We start from the raw sequence: 22,692 nt of genomic DNA, 5'->3' as shown, positions 1-22,692 counted from the left end.
AGGTGCGTGCACCGTGGGTGTCTGTTCAGAAACGTCTTCCGGACAAAAATGTCAAGAAGCAGTTTGCCCTGAAATGTGTAAAAACTTGCGAAACCTAATGGAACAAAAAACTGCATGGTTTGGATTTTTATCCCTCATGATATTTTGTTTGTACATTAATATATCCACACAAACACAGCCTCTCTCACCGGGCCCATTGGAGCGATTAATAATTCTCCTAATGCATTTGAATCTATTTCTCTGTCGTATTTCCCCTCTTATTTCCATTCCTGTCTACCAGTAGATCTATGGCATCAGAGCGACAGTGAGTGGCAGGATGTCGCCGCCAGATGCATGAATGTCAGATTTAGCCGAGGCCGCTGTCCGAAGACGCGGCGGCCGTGCCCGTCTGTGATCCTGGGACTGTGACTAGGTGAGGGTGGTGTCCTGACACCTGACGTGGCCGGTGTGCACAAAATGCACGCGTTAACAGCGGAAAACCTGATTGAGCAACGTCCCTTTTATTGTTACTAGAAAAGTGTTGGACATAATACCCCCCTGTTAGATGATTAAAGCAGAACCAGAGCGTTCCCCTTGCTATGATGTCTTCATATTACTGGAATAACTTAGTATGTTATGCTTAATATAGTATAAGTAAGACTAACTACTACACACACATGCACACACACACACATATATAAAATCACTGTTTAGTGTATTAAGACAGAGTAACTGGCAGTAAAGTGTCCACATTAGCAACATGGTGGCTGTTTGTTATTTAGGCTTTCATTTGACGTGCAAAACAAAACGGCAAAGAACAATTCCCTTTGTGTACGTCAGAGCAAATCAAGTGAACGTGAACTACAAATGACTACGGGCTGTTCTCGAGTGTCTGTTTTTTTACAAGGAAGAAAGAGGGAGAAGATCCGGGCTCTAATTTTAGGATAATTCTTGTTCCTGACCTGGAAAACTGCGGCTAGTGAGACGGAATAAAAAAGAAAAACATCCAGTGCGACCCGGTTTGACCAGAGAGAGAGAGAGAGAGAGAGAGAGAGAGAGAGAGAGAGAGAGAGAGAGAGAGAGAGAGAGAGAGAGAGAGAGCGTCAGGCAGACAGACAGAGATCAGAAGGAGTGGTGGAGATTAAGCCGACTTGGCATGGCGTCATGAGGCCTCACCACCCAGTGTACAACCGGATCGGCCCGACGCTAAATACTCCCCCTGGCAAGCGCGCCACCTAGCGGCAGACACCGGAGAACAACAGGGAGAACTGAAAGAAACACACACTGTATACCGTACAGCCAATGGCGGCCAGAGAACCAGTCCCGCACCCTCCATGGAACTGATCGATCTGTACGAGGAGCCTCGGGGTAAACAGGAAGTGTGGGCGGTCACACCGGAAGCCGCCTTCTTCCACTTACGCCTCGATGGGCTGGTAAACAACAAGGGAAGCTGTTAAAACCTCCGGGGCTCGACCGCGCCCTGCGTTACTGATTCAACTCCTTTAAAGTGTGTAATGACGCGATCGCCCGGCGTCTGCCTTTCATCCTGACCTGGGTTTGCTCTCTAGACTCCGGCCGCCCACCTTTTCGGGGAATGGCGCACAAAGAGGCTTGAACGCTGACAAAATACCCCCCCAAAAAACATTGTAAATTGTGTTTTACTGTTATTAATTGTTAATTGTAAATCTCTGCTGCTGAGAATGTTGTTTTGGCGGCCACGACGAGTCCACATAGAATATATTTATTTACTCACACTTCTAAACAAAAAGATGTACATGAATGTATTATTGGACTGTGGATAAGGCATAAACCAAATTTGTGCATCACGTGGAATACAGTCTATGACAACTTAGTAAATGTAAAACCATTACAGAATATATTATATTTATAAGATAATATATGATATCAAGTAGTCAGGTCCACTGTGGGAACCAGTTGCTCTTAAACAACTCCCTCATACTTTATGAGGGAGTTGTTTGCATAGTTTGTTTGCATATAACATGTCTGAAATCGAACACAAGTTGAAACGACTGTGAAAAACAGGTTTGTTTTTAATTCACTACCCCATCGACAAGTGAAAGTTGAAAATCTGAATTAAGTTCATTTAGATACCCATGCAATAGAATATATCATGTTGTTGCAAAGTCTGGGTTGTCAAACTTCATTGATGGGAATAATTCAGCAGATTTGCTGATACGGTTCATTTTAATACGATATATACAATTTGTACGATAACATCTGATAATAGTTGGAAGTGCTCTGTCCTTCAAAATGATTCAAAACATACATAACGTTCCTAGAATTTGAATCTAAAGACCCTGCTAAAAAAATCTGTTCTGGCCTAACTCCATTTCTGATGAAAAAAAAGAAAACAAATCTGCATTTGCTGTATTTTGTATTTTGATTATAAAGAAAATAAGCCAAGGAATAAAGGAGGCCATACAGTATCTTTGGCATTTTTGTTTTTTCCCCCCGATGTTTCAAAATGGAGTTTTGATTTCCCTGCCATGTTGTTGAAGTGCAACGTGTAGCTTCCCGCCGCGGTCTCTCCGCTACGTCCAGACCAGCGTGACGCGGCTGGAAACTTGAAGCTCCGTGCACTCCTGCCGGCTGATGTACCAGCAGCAGCTCAGGTCCAGGAACTGGATCCGCCTGCATCGCGCCAGGACACCCTTCACTGTCCGCATGGTGACGTCGCTCCGGGCCAGGACGAGGTGCTTCACCTGTCCGAGCGGAGGGGGAGGGAGGTGGGCCGAGCCCGGTCCACGGTGGAAGATCCCGCGGAAAACGCCCCCCAGGACAGAGTCCAGGTGGCAGGGCACGGCCACCAGGGAGAGGCTGTCCAGCAGGGGAGACCCGGACAGGAGGCTCCTCAGCACCGTCTCTAGGGACGGCCAGGACGCCGTGGACTTCATCTGGCTGTGGTCGTAATCAAAACTGCACACACAAGAATTACAAACGCGGTTAATTTTACTTCGTTACATCAATGTAGTCATTCAATCACAACTGACGGCTTAATTTCATTATTGTGATCAAATTCAACATTAAGTAATTGTTTGTTAATATATGTGTGGTGTGGGAATGGTGTGGTTTGAGCAGCCACACCTGACCTGGGTCTAGGTAATTGGTGGATCCAGGATCAGTGTGGCTGCATACCTGTTGCTCGCTGGTTGGTCTCACGGGCAGCAGGTAAAACCCCCATCCCCACACTCAATCAGGAGAGGAGCCCTCGTCGTGACCCATGTCCATCTGCTCCTGGGCTTATTCCAACTGGCCTCCACTCTACAATAAACTGATGTCTCTACAACACCGTCGCCTGTGTCTCTGTGCCGAAGGTCCCTGAAAACGCCAATCGGGTGGCGTGTGGTAGGCGAAACTGCCACAGTGTGCAAACACTTAACCTTTTGCTCTGAAACTGCAGTCTATCATTTTGGATGTCTTCTCGTCATGTGCAGTTCTACAAACGCAAGGTCATAATTTAAATTGATTTTTTACTGTCTCTTGTGTATTAGAAATTGTCACACATGAAGTGGAAGGTAAAGCATGGAAATGGCTTCAGGGTGTCTCTTTTAGGATTTGAAGAAGATAAGATAATATTAAAGGTACTTTATTAATCCCCAAAGGGAAATACCAGTGTTGCAGCAGAAATCACACACACACACACACACACACACACACACACACACACACACACACACACACACACACACACACACACACACACACACACACACACTAACTAAATAAATACAAATTTGAAACAATAATAATAGAAATAAATAGAATAAAATAGAATTGAACTTAGTGAAAGGTAAAGCTTAAAAGTGGAAGTTAATTGTGAAATAAAAATGTGCCTGGTGCATTGCCATTCAGAGGAGGAGTTTCCTTTCATGGCACAGAGGGGAGTCATTGTAGGTGGCTATTGAGGTGGACAAGAATGACCTCCTGTAACAGTGCTTATTACAGCCGAGCTGAAGGAGCCTCTGGCTGAAGACACTCTGTTGTCTGACCAGTAGGCTGTGTGGGGGGTGTGTGCAGTGTTGTCCATTATGCTGAGCCGCTTATGTAACATCCTTCCCTCCACAACCAGTTCTAGGGGCTCCAGAGCAGCACCCAGCACAGAGATACAAAATACGAAATTGATATAAAATACTAATTGATAAAAATCGCAGATTCAAATCATTGAATCTTGCAGGCTGTTATATAAACGTGAAAAAAAGACATGAAGTTGGTATTATAGTATTTCGACCCCCCCCCCCCCCCCCAAACCAACAAAAAAACAAAGCCAAGTTGTAAGTTATGAATTCAGCTCTAGAGCCCGACAGGCATTTTTTTGCGGATGAGAAATTTCAACGCTTGACTTACGCGAGTGTGAGGGAGGTGAGGTGAGGCAAAGTGGGAAGGTTCCCGTCATCCTCCATTACAGGAAGCGCCCTCAGGAAGGCGGGGGTTGGGGGCTCACCCGAGAAAACCAGCTCCCGGAGTGCGGGACAGGCCCGGATGACCTCCAGCAGAGGAGTGCGGGGGCTGGTTTTCACCCCCTCCAGGGTCAGCGAGACCAGGGTGGACCCGGTCACTCGCAGCGAGGGCAGGAGATCCACGGCAGGCCCCGGGTAGCATATGGCCAGGCCACACAGCTGGCCACGCCAGGCCCCGAGGCCCGTGGCTACCAGGCCGACATCATCGGTGTCCACGTCCAAGGATATGGACCGTACGTGGGGACACAGCGGTCCTACAGCCTCCAGAGAAGCAGGAGACAGGCCTTGCACATCCTTCAGTCGCAGCGTCAGTTGGTCCTCGCCCGCCTCTGTCACGCCTCTTCCCAACAGTCCCCGTCGAGGCAAAGTTTGCTCTTGGACTCCGCTGAAATCTCCATCTGCATCTTCTTCGTCCTCTGCTGCCGTGTCGTCATCATTCTCCTCATTCCTTCCTCTGTCCTCCTTCTCCTGCCACGTCTCCCTCCACACCTCCTCCAAACACGGCGCTCCCTCTCTGCGCGTGAACTCGTCCGTTTCACCAAATTCTCGGCGGCGGATGAGAGCGAACGCCTGGGCGAGGCCTTCCATCGCCACCTTCTCCAGGGAAGGCAGGGCCAGCAGGAGGTAGGCGGCGGCCGCCACCGCGTCCCCCTCTGCCTCTCCAAACCCTATATCCGTGGCCAGGAGGGTGCTCAGGGGCAGCGGAGACCGGGGGGAGGAAGCCCGGCCCGCCAGAGGAAGCAGCGCCGGCGGAGACAACAAGTGGCAGCGGGACACATCCACGTGGCGTAGCGCCGGGCAACAAAGCGGGAGCGCCTGGATGACCCGCCGGTCGCAGAGGGTGGAGGCCAGGGAGAGGGAGCGCAGGTTGGGGAGGCCGCCCAGCAGATCGCACTGGACCTGCGAGGGCAGATGCTGGGCCCCGGAGAGGTCCAGCCTGGACAGAGACTGAGGACAAGAAGAGCGGTAATGCTGAATAATGCTGAGCGATAGTTCTTTACGTGTCATCCCAGAGAGCACAGAGGAAGAGAACCAGATTCCGGTCTGACCTGGCAGCGGGCGGCGACGAGCGAACACACGTTGGGGGTGGCGAGGCCGGGGAAGCCGCGCAGAGACAAGCCTCGGAGCTGAGGGACCAGCAGGAGATGCAGCGACGCTCTGGATATCTGCTTCCTGGAACAAAGCAGATACGTCAGCTCCTCCACGAGCTCCCCCGCTGGAGGGAGAAGGGTGGAAAGAGAAAGGAGAAAAGAGTCAGGACACAATCAGTTGAGATATAGTGTATATCTATCTTTTGTCAAACTTTTGCCGTCTCAAAGCAAAGGAAATAATGTGGTAAGTACATAACGGTGCAAATAATAGCCAAACAAAAGGCATGGACATTGAAAGGTTCACTGAAAACAAGTCATATCTGCGCCACCGCCACCCCAAAACTGAATTTTTGGTAGCAGTTTGATGAGGTTTCCTTGAGCCAGATCTCTTCTGGAAGTCAGTTGGATGTCTCTGATGTGCCGAGCTAGACGCCGAACATCATCTCTACAAAACCCAGCTCAATCACACTCTTACAAGCTCAAAGGAAAATAAATGGAATTTGGACTGTGATGAAATTTGTGGAAAATAAAAACCTGAGCGGGCAAAGGAACCAAAATGAATAACAGGGAAGTTACATAACAGGCTGATTCAGTCCCCCCCCCACCCCCCTTGATTCCCAATAGAGGAAGATCTACACAAAAAGAAGGAGAAACCCACTCGCCCTGGAATTCAAGGGTGTGCCAGACAGTTATTATCCACTGATAGGGTTGCAGCAATGCACTAGTAGTGGATATCAGTCTGATACCAGGTTAAAATAGGGTACTGTATTGCAAAAGCCATAACAAACATAGATAATGGAGAAAAATCAACCATTACCTTTGGACTACAATTATGTTATGATAGTTGTATCCATTACATTGCTATGATGGAGTCCATACTTCTAGGTAAAAGTCTGGCAGAGCTTCTGGTACTTTTTAGGTTAATCTGTATCAGTTGATACGGATGTTTTAATGAATTCCGTCAACCCACGCAGTATGTTGAAAGGCCCCATGATGTGGCGGAAGCTGTAGCGGTCCAGGTACTTGTCCTCGTAGTCCTTCACCCACAGCCCCTTCATGTTGTCAGCCAGGCTGAGCAGACAGAGCCGGCTCAGCGAGGGGACGAGGGCGTCGTCATCCAGCGTCCCCCAGTTCCTCCTCCTCATCCTCGGCTGCCTGGCTGCAAGCCCTGCTCCGGGCTTCCCGTAGGCCCGGAACAAGGGCATCGCTGGGTGGATGGGTGGATGGACGATGGAAGGATGGATGGGCGGAAGGATAAACGGATGGATGGGTGGAGGCGGTCAGGTCCAAGCTGGAGGAGATGGGGGTGTAGTTAGAAGGCTGACTATTTGATATTTGTTTTTTTTTTTAATTTATGGATGTTGAAAAACACCTCAAGTAGTGACACACACACACGCGGCGCTTTTCTAATGTTAATAATAGTCAGTAACCAAATAAGTGAGTTAACCTGCGTTTAAATTGCAGCAAATGGACTTATAAATAACGAATTAATCTGTCATCATGCACAGACTGACTAATCTGTTGATTTCCTACCGTGGTGCATTTTTATGCTCAATGAAAATAACCATCAACGTGTGGATTCCCTGTTTATATACGTATATTTAAGTATTTAATAACTGTGTGAACTAATAGACACAGACACACACACGCGCTGCATATTATAATGATTATAATGATGGTATTTGTTGCGTTCATAATTTGTAGCTGATCTGATTTTAAATCATTCCTACCTGTCAAGCCAATTCGGGACGATTTGGGAGTTACGACAAGAGGCAACTTGGGTAAGGAAGTGAAGCGAAGTGAAAATGAAGTGAAGTGAAGTGAAGTGTGTGTTGAACAGCTCCTCACACCAGCGAGACCCGTTTCCTGGATTTGGGCTGCGTGTGTGTAACGCTCGACTCCGGTGTGGGACGCTCTTGAACGCACCTCCGCGGGGAGTGCGTTCAAGGGCGCTGGCGTTCACTTTGAAACCTCTGCACCGCGACGGAAGGGTGCGTTCAGGAGCACTCGTGTTCGGTTTGAAACATTGCGAACGTTGCACTTGCGACGGGCTCGTCATAACGCAACGTATACAGTTGTCAGAATCCGCAAACCAAGACTATATGATCTGATGATGTATTTGTAATATTCCTGAAAAGGAATAAAATGCTTGTTTCAAAGGAAAACCAACTTTAGGCATAGTAGCACTGGTAGTACTACATTACATAGTAGTAATTCGGCTGGTGACGTCATCAGTCATAAATGAGGGCTGGCGCCCTCTAGAGGTAGTGAAAGAGGATCGTGTCAAAGAACATGAGTGATTCCACTTTCTTCAGACATTTTCCTCTTGTAGCTGTCACACACATAAAGAATAGAAAAACAAAAACAAAAAAACAAACAAACAAATAAACAGACAAAAAAAAAAAACAGCTGTCAGTGCTTCAGTCAGGCCTGGAATTGTGAGTGGGCAGACGAATGACCAGTGTAAAAATGGAATTATGCAAAGATGAAGACATACAAGTTGAACACATTTTTTGTTTATTTCAACCATCCATTTACCTAGACGTACAAGACAAAGATTTAAGAACATTGCAGCAGATGGAAAAACAGCAGAAGACATGGTTGACCAATGCAAAATGAAATGTTTCAGACATACGTGTAAAATACAATCTTTGTTAGAATATGGCTTGATATTCTTTTTTCCCTTTTTAACATGTGTATCCATCCCCATGATGTGAAAATATACACGCTGTGGGACACAAATTCAGCATTCTGAATTTAACATTTCTACATTGACTGATTATTTAACAAAAATAACATTTTTCTAAAAGCAGAAACATCATTTCTTGGGGGGAAGATTCTTTCCACTATGTTTAACCAGAGTAGAATTAAGATATCAAAACAAATGATGTGGATTTGGACAAAAATGTAACTTGTAACAAATAATAATGAAATAATCTTGTGCATCTAAACATTGGAAACCATTTTTTTCCCCAAGATGGTTGTAAACCATCCCAGTAATCGTGTAAATATTCAATGAAGAGTAGTAACAAAGATAATAAGACTTTATTTTGGTAGAATAAAGGAAATCATAATTTATATAACCCTTTTGACTATCACTTGTAGCCCTACAGAACGAGTTCCGAAGCACTTTAGACTATTGTACTTTTACTGGCTAGATGCACTTTATGAGCACATGACACACACACACACAAGCATGCACACACACACACACACACACACACACACACACACACACACACACGCGGATGGAACCTTATCAAATCTTCTGAAGTTAGAATAACCTATTTACATTGCACGATCGAACACATTTCCAAATATAACCAAATGAAATATTGTTTTTTTTTACCCCTATGATGAATAAGAAGTTAAACCAGACACTGCCATCTAATACGTGTGACTGCCTCTTATGGAATTAATAAGCATCATGTGCTTTGTGGCGTTGACTGATTTCACACGCACGCGGCGTTGACTGATTTCACACGCACTGACAATCATTCCGAAGTTCTAAATCCAGTGTGAAGTGTAAAAATCGACGGCCGAAGCCCACATGCATTTTTATAGCTGTTCGAGCGTAAAAAATGGCATCATCGAACCCTTGTGGATTGGATCGGTCACATTCCATGTCAGTGCTTCTTAAACTTCATCCTCTGTTTCTGTTGTACAGTGCTTAGCGACGCAGCACTGTCACGTATTCCGAAAAACAAGACGATTGTCCACAGAGGTCCAAAGTGGAAATGCCCTAAAATAAACAACAACAACAACAACAACAACAACAGCCACTATAATAACAATAATAATATAATAATCCAGAATTTCCCCATGGGGATAAATAATTTTTTCATCTTATTTTATCTTATTATTGTTATTATTATAGTAATAATTATAATAATAACGATAATAATAATAACAACACACAGGGTCCAGTTAAGTCATGTTGGGTACATATTACAGGTTTCCAAGGTTCCCGAATCCGCGCTCTGTGATTAGATGCGGGGACGGTTGGAGCGGACAGAGGGACTCTCTCCTACCACGGATTCTTTCTTTAATTGCTCTCCTTTTGCGGGGACGAGGCTGCACCGGGCTCGGGTTGGAAGGAGTGCTACATTCCGAGCCATAATGTTCACATTTATAGTAAAGAGTACGATGATGTCACAAAGCGTCTTACTGTAAATCCCATCTTGCACCATTCGTTTTCAAACGTCGGGCGTGTCGGTGACACACGACTACAGGGCTTCTTTAAGTCAGATTTCGTCGGTTTTTCCCACTCATTCATGCTCCGTATGTGGATCGATTTGGTTGAAACTTGAACCACGGGATGTTTGCGACCGTGTTTGTAGCTGCTGCCGTTGTTCTGTTCCAGACAGTTTTAGTCCGAAAAAAGGAAAGGAAAATAATCGAACAATAACATGTGGGCTGGACCCCTAATAACAAAAACAGCAATAATAATAATATATTGACTATAAAACCTGCTAACAAAATATCCTGCTGCTCATAGACGGCTGTATCTGTGCAGTCACTGTGTCACTCTGCAGACTCTGTGAAAGGGACCACCTTCCTGCCGGCCACGTACACCTCCACTATGTTACGGTCATCGCCTGTCACGGAGGAGGAAATCAGAACGTCAAAAAATCGTCAAAAAAACGAATATAAAACGTCAACGTCAAAAAATCGAATATAAATGGACATGTGATATCACACAAAAAAACCCAGCAGGAACAGAGAGTGACAAATCCACTCACCCAAATTCAAGAACTTCTCCAAAATCACCTGAAGAGAAAGCGTTGAGTGAGTCGCACGGGGTGAGCAGGCATTCAAGAGCAGCTGACTTGGAGGTGTTATGTGGGCGTGTGTTGTTTTTGTCCACTTGTGTGTGTGTGTGTGTGTGTGTGTGTGTGTGTGTGTGTGTGTGTGTGTGTACACGGAGGATGTTTCGGACCGTACCATCGGCTTCTCGATGTGGATCAGGTCGATGGGTCCATCCTGCACGGCGACGTTCACTCTCAGGGCGTCAAAGTCTTTGCCCACTTCGAAGTTCCCCGTCTGGGCGTCCAGAGACAGCGCTGCAGAGCAGAGAGCACTCATAAGAAGCTCTGATCGCACCGAAAAAAACTAAAAAAAAACAAACTAAAAAAAAAAGCTCAGAAGCCCGAGATTGACTTTGCATCGACTCCACACCTTGGCTGCCGCCCAGTGTGGCCAGCCTGAAGACCTCCTCGAAAGTGAGCGTGTGGTAGCCCGGGTCCTGGATGGTCAAGGCCTTGGACGTGTCCAGGGTTCTCCTCAAGGCGTCCAGCATGGAGCTTGAATATCCGCCGGCCACGTCTGAACCCGCAGCATGAGGCAGGAACCGGAGGGGGGGGGGGGGGGGTCAAAGTCACACACACGGTAAATCGAAATATGTCTTCTCGAAATTGAGAAGATATTTGCTCAAACAACTGTAGGTAATGTCATGATACAGGAACTATGGACATTTTCATAAAAACTATATGTACGTGCGATTGAAAAGCTTAGGACAACCTACTTATGAGGGATTTGGAGATGCAGTAATGGAAAAAAATATAACGGCGGCGAAAGCGATGTGTTGCAACAAGGAGCCCCAGACAAAAACACTGGAGGTGGCCTTTGAAACTTGAACTCAAAAGTCATGTTTTTCTACACCGCTGTGGATATAGAACTCAGTGATTTGCTTGAAATGTTCCCACCTGTCCCCAGCCCCAGCTTGACGTTGTAACTGAGAACTTTACGGACGTCCAACATTCCACTGCATAACCTGGGCGAGGGGGTGGCAGAAAAGGAAAGAGAGAAAGAGAGGGATGTTAGTTTCACATTGTTTTTCACATTCATTATGTAGAGCAGCGTATGCATGGTGTTATTAAGTGGTGTAAAGCTTAAAGGAAAAATTACAGGTTTTATCTATTTATTTGTTTTTAAGCTTTTTTTAAACCTTTTAGCCCTAATTTTGATGATTAGGAGTCAATTGGGAATGATTGGGATTCTGATTGGGAATGACAACCTGTACAATGGGACCACGTTCTTCGGCGACTGTGACTGCATCTGCTCTAGCTTTTCCCTCAATACCGGATCAAATTAAAATATTCTGATTCCCCATTATACGGGGTGATTCCCAATATATTTGCAGATTCTATATTTGCAGATCTTCACTTAAATCCGCATGACTATCGACTCGACAGGGTCGCGGGAGTTTTGCCGCAATCTTAATATTTGCGCACGTGGTGTGTGGACAGAGACGAGCTTTGGAGACGAGACTGGGCCGAACGCAGTGAACTCCAGGTGTTTGTTCAAGAGATAAGGAAAAGAGTAGGAAACCCAAAATAAATGACTTACGAAAGGTTAGAGTTTGGACAGTGGGACAGGGAAGCGCCCGTCTCCCTGAACAGGATCAGCTCATCGTCGCTGAGGTGGCAGCCGTGAGCCATCACTGTCTGTGGAACATCCATATCAGCAACCATGACGAAAAGAGGGAGTGTGCGTGCGTGTGTGTGTATGTGTGTCTGTGTGTGTGTGTCTGTGTGTGTGTGTGTGTGTGTGTTTGTGTGTGCGTGCGTGCGTGTGTGTGTGTCCATGTGTGTGTAATGTCCCACAACCTTGTCAGTGAGCAGGTTGTGTTTGCGGTAGACGTCAGTGTAGGACTCAGAGTCGGGAAACATCTGCTTGACCAGCGCCACCTCCTCCGTGGTCTCGCTGATGTGGCTCTGAATATAAACACATGCGAATAAAAATGGATTCAGCCATAGATTTGAGGAACGTCACCTGAGTCTGGGCAGAAAATCAGCAAAAACATGTCTCTGGGGGGATATTTGTTCAGACTTTTCGGCGGGATTTAAAAAGTGTAAAGCAATGAAAAAGATAATGCACAAACACCAAAAAATATATTTCTCTTTTCTCTTTTCATTGGAGGACATTTATTCCAGTTGGTTTTTCTTTAATATATTCACAGTTGATCTTTTTCAAAGGGCCACATTTGGCCCCAGAACAGCCAGTTTAATCACCCTGTTTTACTGGATAATCAACGAAAGCTTTCTGGAAACAAAACACCTACAGACCCTTGGGAAGGGGGGCGGGGGGAGCCGTCACCTGACAGGGTTGCCAAGCAACCGGGGGCTTCTCTGAGCTCACCTGAATGTGCAGGTTGTTGTTCTTAGCGACCTCCCCGAGCTTTCCCAGCAGGGCACCAGAGCAGGACACGGCGAAGCGCGGGGTCACCACTGGCTTCACCCGGGGATACTGCCGACACGTTCACAGGTTCATCAACACACTGTCAACGAGGTATTTCAATCCTTCCAATTTTAATGATGAAAGGTCGACGCTTCAGCCACATTTCGTGAAACAGGCAGGCAAAGTTATGAGGTCGGCTCCACAAGGAAAAAACAGTTGCGACACCGCAGCCCTGCCTTGACCTTTTTGACGTCTTGCGAATATTGGTCTTTTTTTTTTTTCCAACACTATTCAGAATTTTTTTTCTTCCAACATGAAGACACGAAAAGTTAAAACGTTACACCAACTTAATAGAGATACTTTATCTTACCTTCTTCTTTAAAAGCTCCCCTACGAACCTAGGAAGGAAACAGACGATGGTTATAACCCAACATCCAACCCGCTCCACCACACACACACAACCTCACAAACAGTAATTCCATCTTGACCTGACCTTGTACCACAACATAACCATTAGATAATTAACCACTGGCTAAGGCGATCACCAAACAAATGTTTACATAGCAAAGGACATCAGTTGTTGACCATTCCAAAGGCTTGTCAGTGAGTTATTAATATGAATATATCAGATCGCACATAGTAATGCCTTATCAATAATAAAAATACTAATAATAACAACACAAATTATAACAGTAACACATAATAAATAATAACATATGGTTACTTTTGTGATTACAATTATTATTATTATTATTATTATTATAATTTTTATTATTATTATTATTATTATTATTATTATATTTTTTATTATTATTATTATTAATAATAATAATAATAATAATAATAATAATAATAATAATAATAATAATAATAATAATAAATATAGTTGCAGGCAGCAATACACAGGGTCCAGTTTAGTCGCAGCTAATCTTTCTTCTGCCGGAGTTGAGCCAGTACCATGCGGTGGAAAAGCGCCACGATAAAAGACATTGGAACTACCGACACAAATTAGTTTTCTGAGTTCCCATGAAATGCAGCATAACTTCATACCGACACAAATTACACTTTGCCGGGTTCCCATGGAATGCAGCATCACTTTCTGCTGTCTCTTGTCTCGACCCCGCACAGATCCTATGTGGAGCAACCAACACACACCAATGGAGTCCAGATTCCAGGGCAGCGCGCACCGTGTCCCATGTGAAATGCCCCCCAGAGCCACACCCTGCACAATATCATCCTGGATGATGATGATGATGTCACAAAGTGCCCCACTCCACCGCCCCTGTACCTTTGCTCGTCTATTTCCCGTACGTCATCTCCGAAAAAAACAGTTTATTACTAACTACTCCTACAAATATAGTCTGATTTAGATCAAAATTTGACCACGGCGTCTGTAGACTGCCCCGAATACAAATCGTATTAATTTGTGTCCGTGGGTTTGACGGTTTGAGCACCGGACATTTTTACATGTGAGACATGTGATAATGGCCAGGAGAATAATATTAATAATAATAGCCGTCCTCTCTGAAGCTGATATATTATGTCACAGAGTGTGTGTATTCTGCCACGCTGCGATTGGCGTTTCAGGGCCCAAACACTTTTGGTCCCTTAGCTCGGCTACTTCCGGTACCTTCCTTCAGAAAAGCGTTTTTTTTCTTTTACTAACTGCTGATCCAAATAAATGTTAAATTATATTAATTTGTGTTTTAATAATGTTTACTGGGATAAACCTACACTGTGTGTACTCTGTCCCCACACAGAGCCCTCCACAGTATACCAAATACATAGAGTATTATAAGTATTACGTATCAAACACGACTAAATGGAGTGTATTGCTGCCTTCAGCTATATTTATTATTATAGTATGGTCTACATTGATGTATGTTTACAGATCTTGTTTTAAAACACAGTGGATATATAAACGTGACTTGACCGACCGACAGGTTTCATCCTGGGACTCCTGGACCGTCTCTTTGTAGTCCTTCACCGCCGTGTTTATGTCCATACACACCTTCCCCACCAAAGCACGCTGCCCTAGCTCGTCTGGGACAAGGACAAAAAACTATTAGTAAGAGAAGGACAAGTAAATGATTAATGCCTTTTCACAAACCTTAAACCTTTGCAGAGATAATACAGACGATGGACTATGGATTGAAGGCAGAAGGTCCCGACATGTGATACTACGCAAATTTGGGAAACGAGGGGCGGTGGGGCGTGTTTCATGGTCCTCAGAATGGTGGACCAGAATTTGAGCAGCCACGCCTGTCCTGGGTCGAGGTAATTGGGCCCAGGATCAGAGTGGCTGTATACCTGTTGCTCGTTGATTGGTCTAACGAGTAACAGGTAAAACCCCTGCAACAATATATCTAAATCCATGTAATCACATAAGCACATATGCACACACATAATGAAGAACTCAACTTTGTGTAGCCTTCAGTCACACACTTTTATTTCAGCACACAGGGTTAATTATTTCACAAACCTTTTAGATTGTGTCCTCCCTTGGGTTCCTGCCAAAAAGCTTGCCCCGTCCCCAAAGCTTGCCTTATCATCTGCCTGACCAATTATTTTCTGCACCTGTGAGGTCAAGCTGACAGTATATTCTTTGTATCTGTGACATTGAACTGACCATATATTCTCTGACTCCCTGAAAATAAACTGTTCGACTCAGAGAGCTGCGCCTTAGCACATCTCTGATCCGACCCTTGTACAAGTAAAACCAATGTCTGTCTGCCACTTTATTTAAGACCACCGATTGACAAACTGCGGATTAAAGCGACCCATTAATTTATGTAACAATTTGGCGTCATGGAACAGGATCTAGGAGCTGCGTCCGGGAGGAACACTGACGACGGAGCCAGCATAGGCTAAAATCCTCGTTTGGAGGACCGTTCTTCGGTGGGACTCTGGGGTGCCGCCTCGATCTAGGTTCCTGATAGCGGGGTAAGATAGATGTTGAGTGTTTGAAAGAAGGTTTCTTATTCTAAAATTAGATCTAAAATCAGGATTTATTTTATGATCCAAATACCAATGGATTTTCCTAAAGTGAAGTGTTTTATTCTCATTTTAACCAAGTTTTAGAAGAAACCTGGAAATATAGTGACGACTATGTTTACTTCTATTAAGACCGTAAAGTACGTGAAATGAAATGTGGTTTCCACAGTTCTATTGAGACTGTTAAGTATGTGAATAGAATGTGATTTATCAATTGAGACGGTAAATAGGTACATGAAATAGATAAAAAAGGGAGAAAACACCAACTGACACAAAGGAAATCCCTAGGTTATAAGGCAATCATTAAATAAATTAATAAAGAAATAAATCAATAAATAAATACATTTTTATAACATTTTATAATTTAAAGTAGCCTAATAACACCATGGGTACCAGTAATAGTAAAACGCTACAGAACAAGTAACAGTACAAGTAAGGGAATCGAAGGAATGTTACAAATGTATGAAGGGACAAGATGACAGAACAGTGAGAAGTTTGGTCGAATGGGAACACTTAGGTTTTCCCTCAGGAGGAAGCTTTAGTCTAAATCAGCGACAGCAACTGATAGTTAGATTACAAGACAGAGAAAAGAAAAAGAGGAAGTACAAGGCCGATTGGTGGGCTTTTGGAGAGTGGGTAGAGAAAGCTAATAGGGGAGGGGAAAAGGGACACAGAGACGGGAATCAGGGAGAGAGACAGGGCCAGGAAAAGGGACAAAGAAAGCAGAAAGCATCAGCACCATCACCGTATACTGCTAATCAATATACTTCTTTGTATCCCTGTAACCGGTGAAAATACTGGATCTGATCCTGGACTCCCATCCTCCCGTATGGCGTCAACCTCCAAATCCATCAGGTGTGGCTACTCAAGCCACCCCATCCACCACAACGAGCCTAACGTCATAAACAGAGAGATCGACCTCAAGAGCGACGACGACAGATATGGCTACCTCCACCTCCACCCCACCCGCCTAAAGACGGCAAAAAAAGAACCTCCTCTGACACCATATGAGACTCATCTACGGTCCGCGTTCATACACGGACTCATGCACCCACTTGGGGACATGTTGAAACGCTCGTTTGTCACCTGGAAGACGGCGACCCTCGCGCGGCGACACCATCCTCCACACTGAACACGCCTATGAGACACACCTGAGGGACAAAGACCGCAAACAAGATCAAAAGAAACAATGTGAGGCCCAGACCCAGACGACCATGCTCGCTCCGGCCATCACTCAAGGTCAGCAAGGGCCAACACAGCCTCAGCAAAACACCTCAGGCCAGACCCAACGAGGCGGGGGATTCCGTGGAAGCCGTCGCACTCACCCGAGGCCGAGGAGGTCACAACCTAGGCAGCAGCACCTGCTATCGCTGCGGCGAGGAAGGACACTGGGCCCGCGCCTGTCCCACAGCGCCAAAGAGACAACCGCATGCAACTGGGGTCAAATAGGGGAATCTGGACATCATCAGAATTGACGCCGGGAGGAGGGGACCCCAGGGAACGACCCAAGCCATGGCTCTGCACAACCTGATTAGGTGCATGTTCACACACACACACAGACACACACAGACACACACACACACACACACACACACACACACCCACACACACACACACACACACACACACACACACACACACACACACACACACACACGGGTGGCCTTCACTGATCTGAAACATTCCCTTACCGTCGCACCCACACTCGGTTTCCCTGACTATAGACCCGTTTACTCAGTTTATGGATCAGCGGATCAGTTCATGGACGAATGGCATATTTCTCTTCTAAATTAGAACTGATCCTACAAACTGGTAAACCAACACAAATGACACCACAAAGATTTTTGCGTTATCATGTGCGTCTGCTTGACATGCCAAACATAAAAAATCCAATGCTGTTCCCCACTCAATCAAGCCACACTACTCGCCCCCACTGACGTCACAGAAAATAAAACATTGAACACATCACACCTGTTCTTAGATCTCTACATTGGCTCCCTGTTAAAACCAGGATTGATTTTTAAATTCTGCTACTTGTAAATAAAGCTATAAATGGCCGTGCACCTCAGTATATAAAATAAATGTTAATTATACATGAACCAGCAAGAACGCTCAGGTCCACAGTCAGTGGTCTTTTAACTATGCCCTTGTCGTGCCAAAAGAGTCAAATAAGTGAGTTTTTGTGGCATGTGGCAAGGTCAGAGGAACACAAGATGATATCATAGTGCTCTAGCTATAGTGATACAATTCTTAGAATATAGTGAGTACAGGCCATGTGCATTGCACTGCTTCCTCACAGCAAGAAGGTCCTGGGTTTGATTCGCGCCTGGGGCGCTGTTGGCACCGCGCTCTGGCGGGTTATGGGGTTTCCTCCACCTAACATCAGTAAGGACCCCCACCAAAAAGAACCATGCACACATCATCGTCTGACCAGCGATAGACATATGGAACCAGGTCCCCGGGCGAGTCGGCGAATGCTGCCCACTGCTTCTGGCTGCCCCCACGGAGGAATGACAAGCCAGGATGGGTCAAATGCAGAGACCACCACCGGCCACCATCCAAAGCATGTGTGTGTATGTGTTGTAGTGTGGTGTGTCGCGTGACTAATAAAGATTCTCTCTCTTTATTTCTCCTTCCAACCAAGAGTGCAGAGCCAACTGTTATCTGCTCACTGGCACCATTCACAGTTTGTTTTTATCAACAATCTCCCAGCAGCGGAATTGTCATAGAACCAAAAACCTTTTCAGTACCAGCCAAACATACAGTAAAAATGCAGATACAGTGGTAACATTCCTGTGCAGAGAATAGAATCTGTGTGTTAAGTGTTGTATGAATTACTGTTGTGTTTTGTGTGTAAACAGAATCTGTGAGAGTATGGAGGTTTGTTGCATGGTCTGACTGACCCATGACTCGGCCAGTCAACAGGGCCCATAGGAACTAAGGTGTGCAGAGCCATTTTGAAAATCTGTATTCGCGTTGACTGTCTGGGATGTGGTAAGACTTTGGTAGTTGTAGAATGTGTGTTTCCTCCTCGTGTGCACTGTATTTTGTGTTAAAGCATTATTGCTGAAATGAATGTTGTTTGAGTGCTGTTGGGACAAAGACGAGGGAAATATTGTTGTATTGTGAGGGAAATAGAACGTGATGGAAAAGTGGATGAGAAATTGAAAAGTCACGAACGGATAAGGAGGAAGTGACGGGCTCGAGGGTTGGAGCATACTGAAAGAAGTTTCCGGAAGAGATTCCTTCTGCATGCGCTTTGCTGATGACATGTGAATATGTGTGTGTGACTAACCCAGGATCCACAGCTTAGCCACCACACAGCAAGATTATAACACTGAGTTCCACCCACTCCAAGCTACACACATTTAGCAGAGACAATAGTGCTGATTATTAACTAAAACCCATATATAACCACGGCTGACCCCAACGGAACCAACTGAACCACCAGAACCGTCTCCCTCGCTTACCGACCTCTCTGCCAACCTGTGGACAAAACGACACCAGCGCAATTAGCGCTGCATCCACCGAGGAAGAAAGGCTAAGTACTCACACCCAGTGATTGCACCCAGCAGAAACCTTGAGCTGGCAAAGCACATTGAACCCATTTAACCCATTTAAAACGACTCCGTAGGGTCAGAGGGACCCTAGCATTCATACTAATCATAACATCATTAATAGCACTCCCTATACTGTGGCATTATGCTCAACCGCTAATAGATAATGGGGTCCTCAAATCTGCGACCCCACAACCAATGAAATACACATGACCACACGTCTGGGACTGCACGATAAACTGCACCCACGTCAACTGAAAAATAACACAATCTGTAAACGCCCCCGGTGTCTATGCCTTCAGGGTTCCAAGAGGGGTCTCCTCACCTTTCATTTCTGTAACATCCCCACACACACTCAGGAGAGGAGCGCTTGTCATGACACAAGTCCATGTACTCAAGGGCCCGTTCCATCCAGCCCACTCTCTAAAATAAACTTGTGTTTTCAACCCAATCGTCTGTGTCAGAGGGCCCTGAAAACGCCACTCAGCGTGGCAGGCGAAACTGCGACAAGAATGTTTTTATATTGATAGTGGTCGCAGAGGGTTGAGTTGAAACTGCAGACCTATGCAATAGACAGGGTCATTTTTAACATTTGTTCTTCTAGGAATCACAAATTAACCCCTTTTTTTTTTTTTTTTTTGCGAGTTGGACAAATGTTTCCCACCCGTTTTACTTGGGATGTTATGGAAAATATATTGTGGAGGTAATAAAAAAAAAAAAGTCCAAGTTGATGTTTATTGATCTTGTACCTTTTAGTCAAAGACTATTAGGTAACAGTACACCATAGTGCGGGGGCGAAACCTGCAGTGAATCAGGAACACTGGTGCATTCATATGTTCTTCAATTTGGAACGTTTGAATGTCCCCGTGGTCTGTCCATGACTCTGAAAAAGATGGACGATCACTCCACTAAGAAAAAAAAAATAAAAATCCTCCCCTATATCAGGGTTAGGGTTAGTAAATGCAGAAAAATATGCTCGTGGACTACCTTCTCCTCATTCTCTCACACTCACACGAATAAAACGTTTCCTCCCTGTCATGAATCCTTCCCGATCTCCTTTCATTTGGTCATCTCCTCACGCCATGTCAGTAACCTCCATGTAATTTCAGATCTTCCCCCTCCTCTTTTGCTTGGCTGTCACTCCTTTCCCTTCACCTGGTTTCCCCTGCCTGAATCTCATTCCCTCCTTAGTCCCTCAGAATACATACCAGTCCACTTCCCTTTGTTCTGCAGCTTTCCTGTACTACAACCTGATTCCTGTACCTTCCGTCCAAACATCTGCCTGTTTCCCTGGACATATATACATACAGTGGGGCAAAAAAGTATTTAGTCAGCCGCCAATTGTGCAAGTTCTCCCACTTAAAAAGATGAGAGAGGCCTGTTATTTTCATCATAGGTACACCTCAACTATGAGAGACAAAATGAGGAAAAAAAATCCAGAAAATCCCATTGTCTGATTTTTAAAGAATTTATTTGCAAATGATGGTGGAAAATAAGTATTTGGTCAATAACAAAAGTTCATCTCAATACTTTGTTATATACCCTTTGTTTGCAATGACAGAGGTCAAACGTTTTCTGTAAGTCTTCACAAGGTTTTCACACACTGTTGTTGGTATTTTGGCCCATTCCTCCATGCAGATCTCCTCTAGAGCAGTGATGTTTTGGGGCTGTCGCTGGGCAACACGGACTTTCAACTCCCTCCAAAGATTTTCTATGGGGTTGAGATCTGGAGACTGGCTAGGCCACTCCAGGACCTTGAAATGCTTCTTATAAAACCACTCCTTCCTTGCCCGGGCGGTGTGTTTGGGATCATTGTCATGCTGAAAGACCCAGCCATGTTTCATCTTCAATGCTCTTGCTGATGGAAGGAGGTTTTCACTCGAAATCTCACGATACATGGCCCCATTCATTCTTTCCTTTACACGGATCAGTCGTCCTGGTCCCTTTGCAGAAAAACAGCCCCAAAGCATGATGTTTCCACCCCCATGCTTCACAGTAGGTATGGTGTTCTTTGGATGCAACTCAGCTTTCTTTCTCCTCCAAACACGACAAGTTGAGTTTTTACCAAAAAGTTCTATTTTGGTTTCATCTGACCATATGACATTCTCCCAATCCTCTTCTGGATCATCCAAATGCTCTCTAGCAAACTTCAGACGGGCCTGGACATGTACTGGCTTAAGCAGGGGGACACGTCTGGCACTGCAGGATTTGAGTCCCTGGCGGCGTAGTGTGTTACTGATGGTAGCCTTTGTTACTTTGGTCTCAGCTCTCTGCAGGTCATTCACTAGGTCCCCCTGTGTGGTTCTGGGATGTTTGCTCACCGTTCTTGTGATCATTTTGACCCCACGGGGTGAGATCTTGCGTGGAGCCCCGAGCGAGGGAGATTATCAGTGGTCTTGTATGTCTTCCATTTTCTAATAATTGCTCTCACAGTTGATTTCTTCACAACAAGCTGCTTACCTATTGCAGATTCAGTCTACCCAGCCTGGAGCAGGTCTACAATTTTGTTTCTGGTGTCCTTTGACAGCTCTTTGGTCTTGGCCATAGTGGAGTTTGGAGTGTGACTGTTTGAGGTTGTGGACAGGTGTCTTTTATACTGATAACGAGTTCAAACAGGTGCCATTAATACAGGTAACGAGTGGAGGACAGAGGAGCCTCTTAAAGAAAAAGTTACAGGTCTGTGAAAGCCAGAAATCTTGCTTGTTTGTAGGTGACCAAATACTTATTTTACCGAGGAATTCACCAATTAATTCATAAAAAATCATACAATGTGATTTCCTGGATTCTTTCCCCCCATTCTGTCTCTCATAGTCGAAGTGTACCTATGATGAAAATTACAGGCCTCTCTCATCTTTTTAAGTGGGAGAACTTGCACAATTGGTGGCTGACTAAATACTTTTTTGCCCCACTGTACATACAGTATATGAACATATGTACGGAATGTGATTATGGAGTCAAATCCTTCTGTGTGCAATTGGCATGGCACAGTATGGTGGAAATATAGATTTGAATTAAGTCTTAATTCAATTGTATGCTCGTCTTACTTACTTGCAATCTGTCCCAGCAGGAGAGAGGCATCGGTGTGGATGGTGGCAAAGTAGCAGGCGGTAGTCGTGCCATTTCTTAATGTTCTTTTCTGAAATATAACACGTAGAATAACGCCATAAGGGCTGCATTCCATCCTCTTTTTGTGTTATGTACTAACACAAAATACAACACAGTAATTATGCTGTACGTCTCACCACAACTTGTGAGTAGACCTTGTGGGCGAACTCCAGGTCCTGGAAGTGGGACTCCACTGGGAAGGTGTAGGTGTCGAGCCACTGGAGCAGTGGCAGGTCCAGAGCCGTGCCGGCGTAGCTGTACTGGGAGGCGTGGATGTGGGTATCCACCATTCCAGGCATGAAGAACTCA

At 45.1% G+C, this 22,692-nt stretch overlaps 2 protein-coding genes across 2 annotated transcripts; both read right to left on the bottom strand.

Moving 5' to 3' along the window:
- Window positions 1–2,419: 2,419 nt before the first annotated feature.
- LOC307233046 (uncharacterized protein) lies at window positions 2,420–6,540 on the bottom strand (the record flags this gene model as incomplete). The annotated part of the gene is made up of 4 exons (XM_080004258.1): window positions 2,420–2,916; window positions 4,345–5,405; window positions 5,507–5,673; window positions 6,519–6,540. The coding sequence occupies 4 exons, from the start codon at window positions 6,538–6,540 to the stop codon at window positions 2,532–2,534; spliced, it is 1,635 nt and encodes a 544-aa protein (XP_079860384.1). The 3' UTR covers window positions 2,420–2,531.
- A 3,532-nt stretch (window positions 6,541–10,072) lies between these two features.
- Window positions 10,073–22,692, bottom strand: gda (guanine deaminase; the record flags this gene model as incomplete). The annotated part of the gene is made up of 12 exons (XM_080003496.1): window positions 22,521–22,692; window positions 22,327–22,414; window positions 14,665–14,770; window positions 13,098–13,125; window positions 12,689–12,796; window positions 12,157–12,264; window positions 11,897–11,994; window positions 11,254–11,321; window positions 10,727–10,873; window positions 10,493–10,611; window positions 10,291–10,318; window positions 10,073–10,146 (listed from the first exon to the last, which is right to left on the bottom strand). The coding sequence occupies exons 1-12, from the start codon at window positions 22,680–22,682 to the stop codon at window positions 10,073–10,075; spliced, it is 1,134 nt and encodes a 377-aa protein (XP_079859622.1). The 5' UTR covers window positions 22,683–22,692.

This window comes from Zeus faber (genome assembly GCF_960531495.2).
Source record: "Zeus faber genome assembly, chromosome: 7".
In the NCBI taxonomy this organism is placed as follows: Eukaryota; Metazoa; Chordata; class Actinopteri; order Zeiformes; family Zeidae; genus Zeus; species Zeus faber.
Note: the sequence above shows the minus strand (reverse complement) of the source record. Positions and strands in the feature narration are given on the sequence as shown.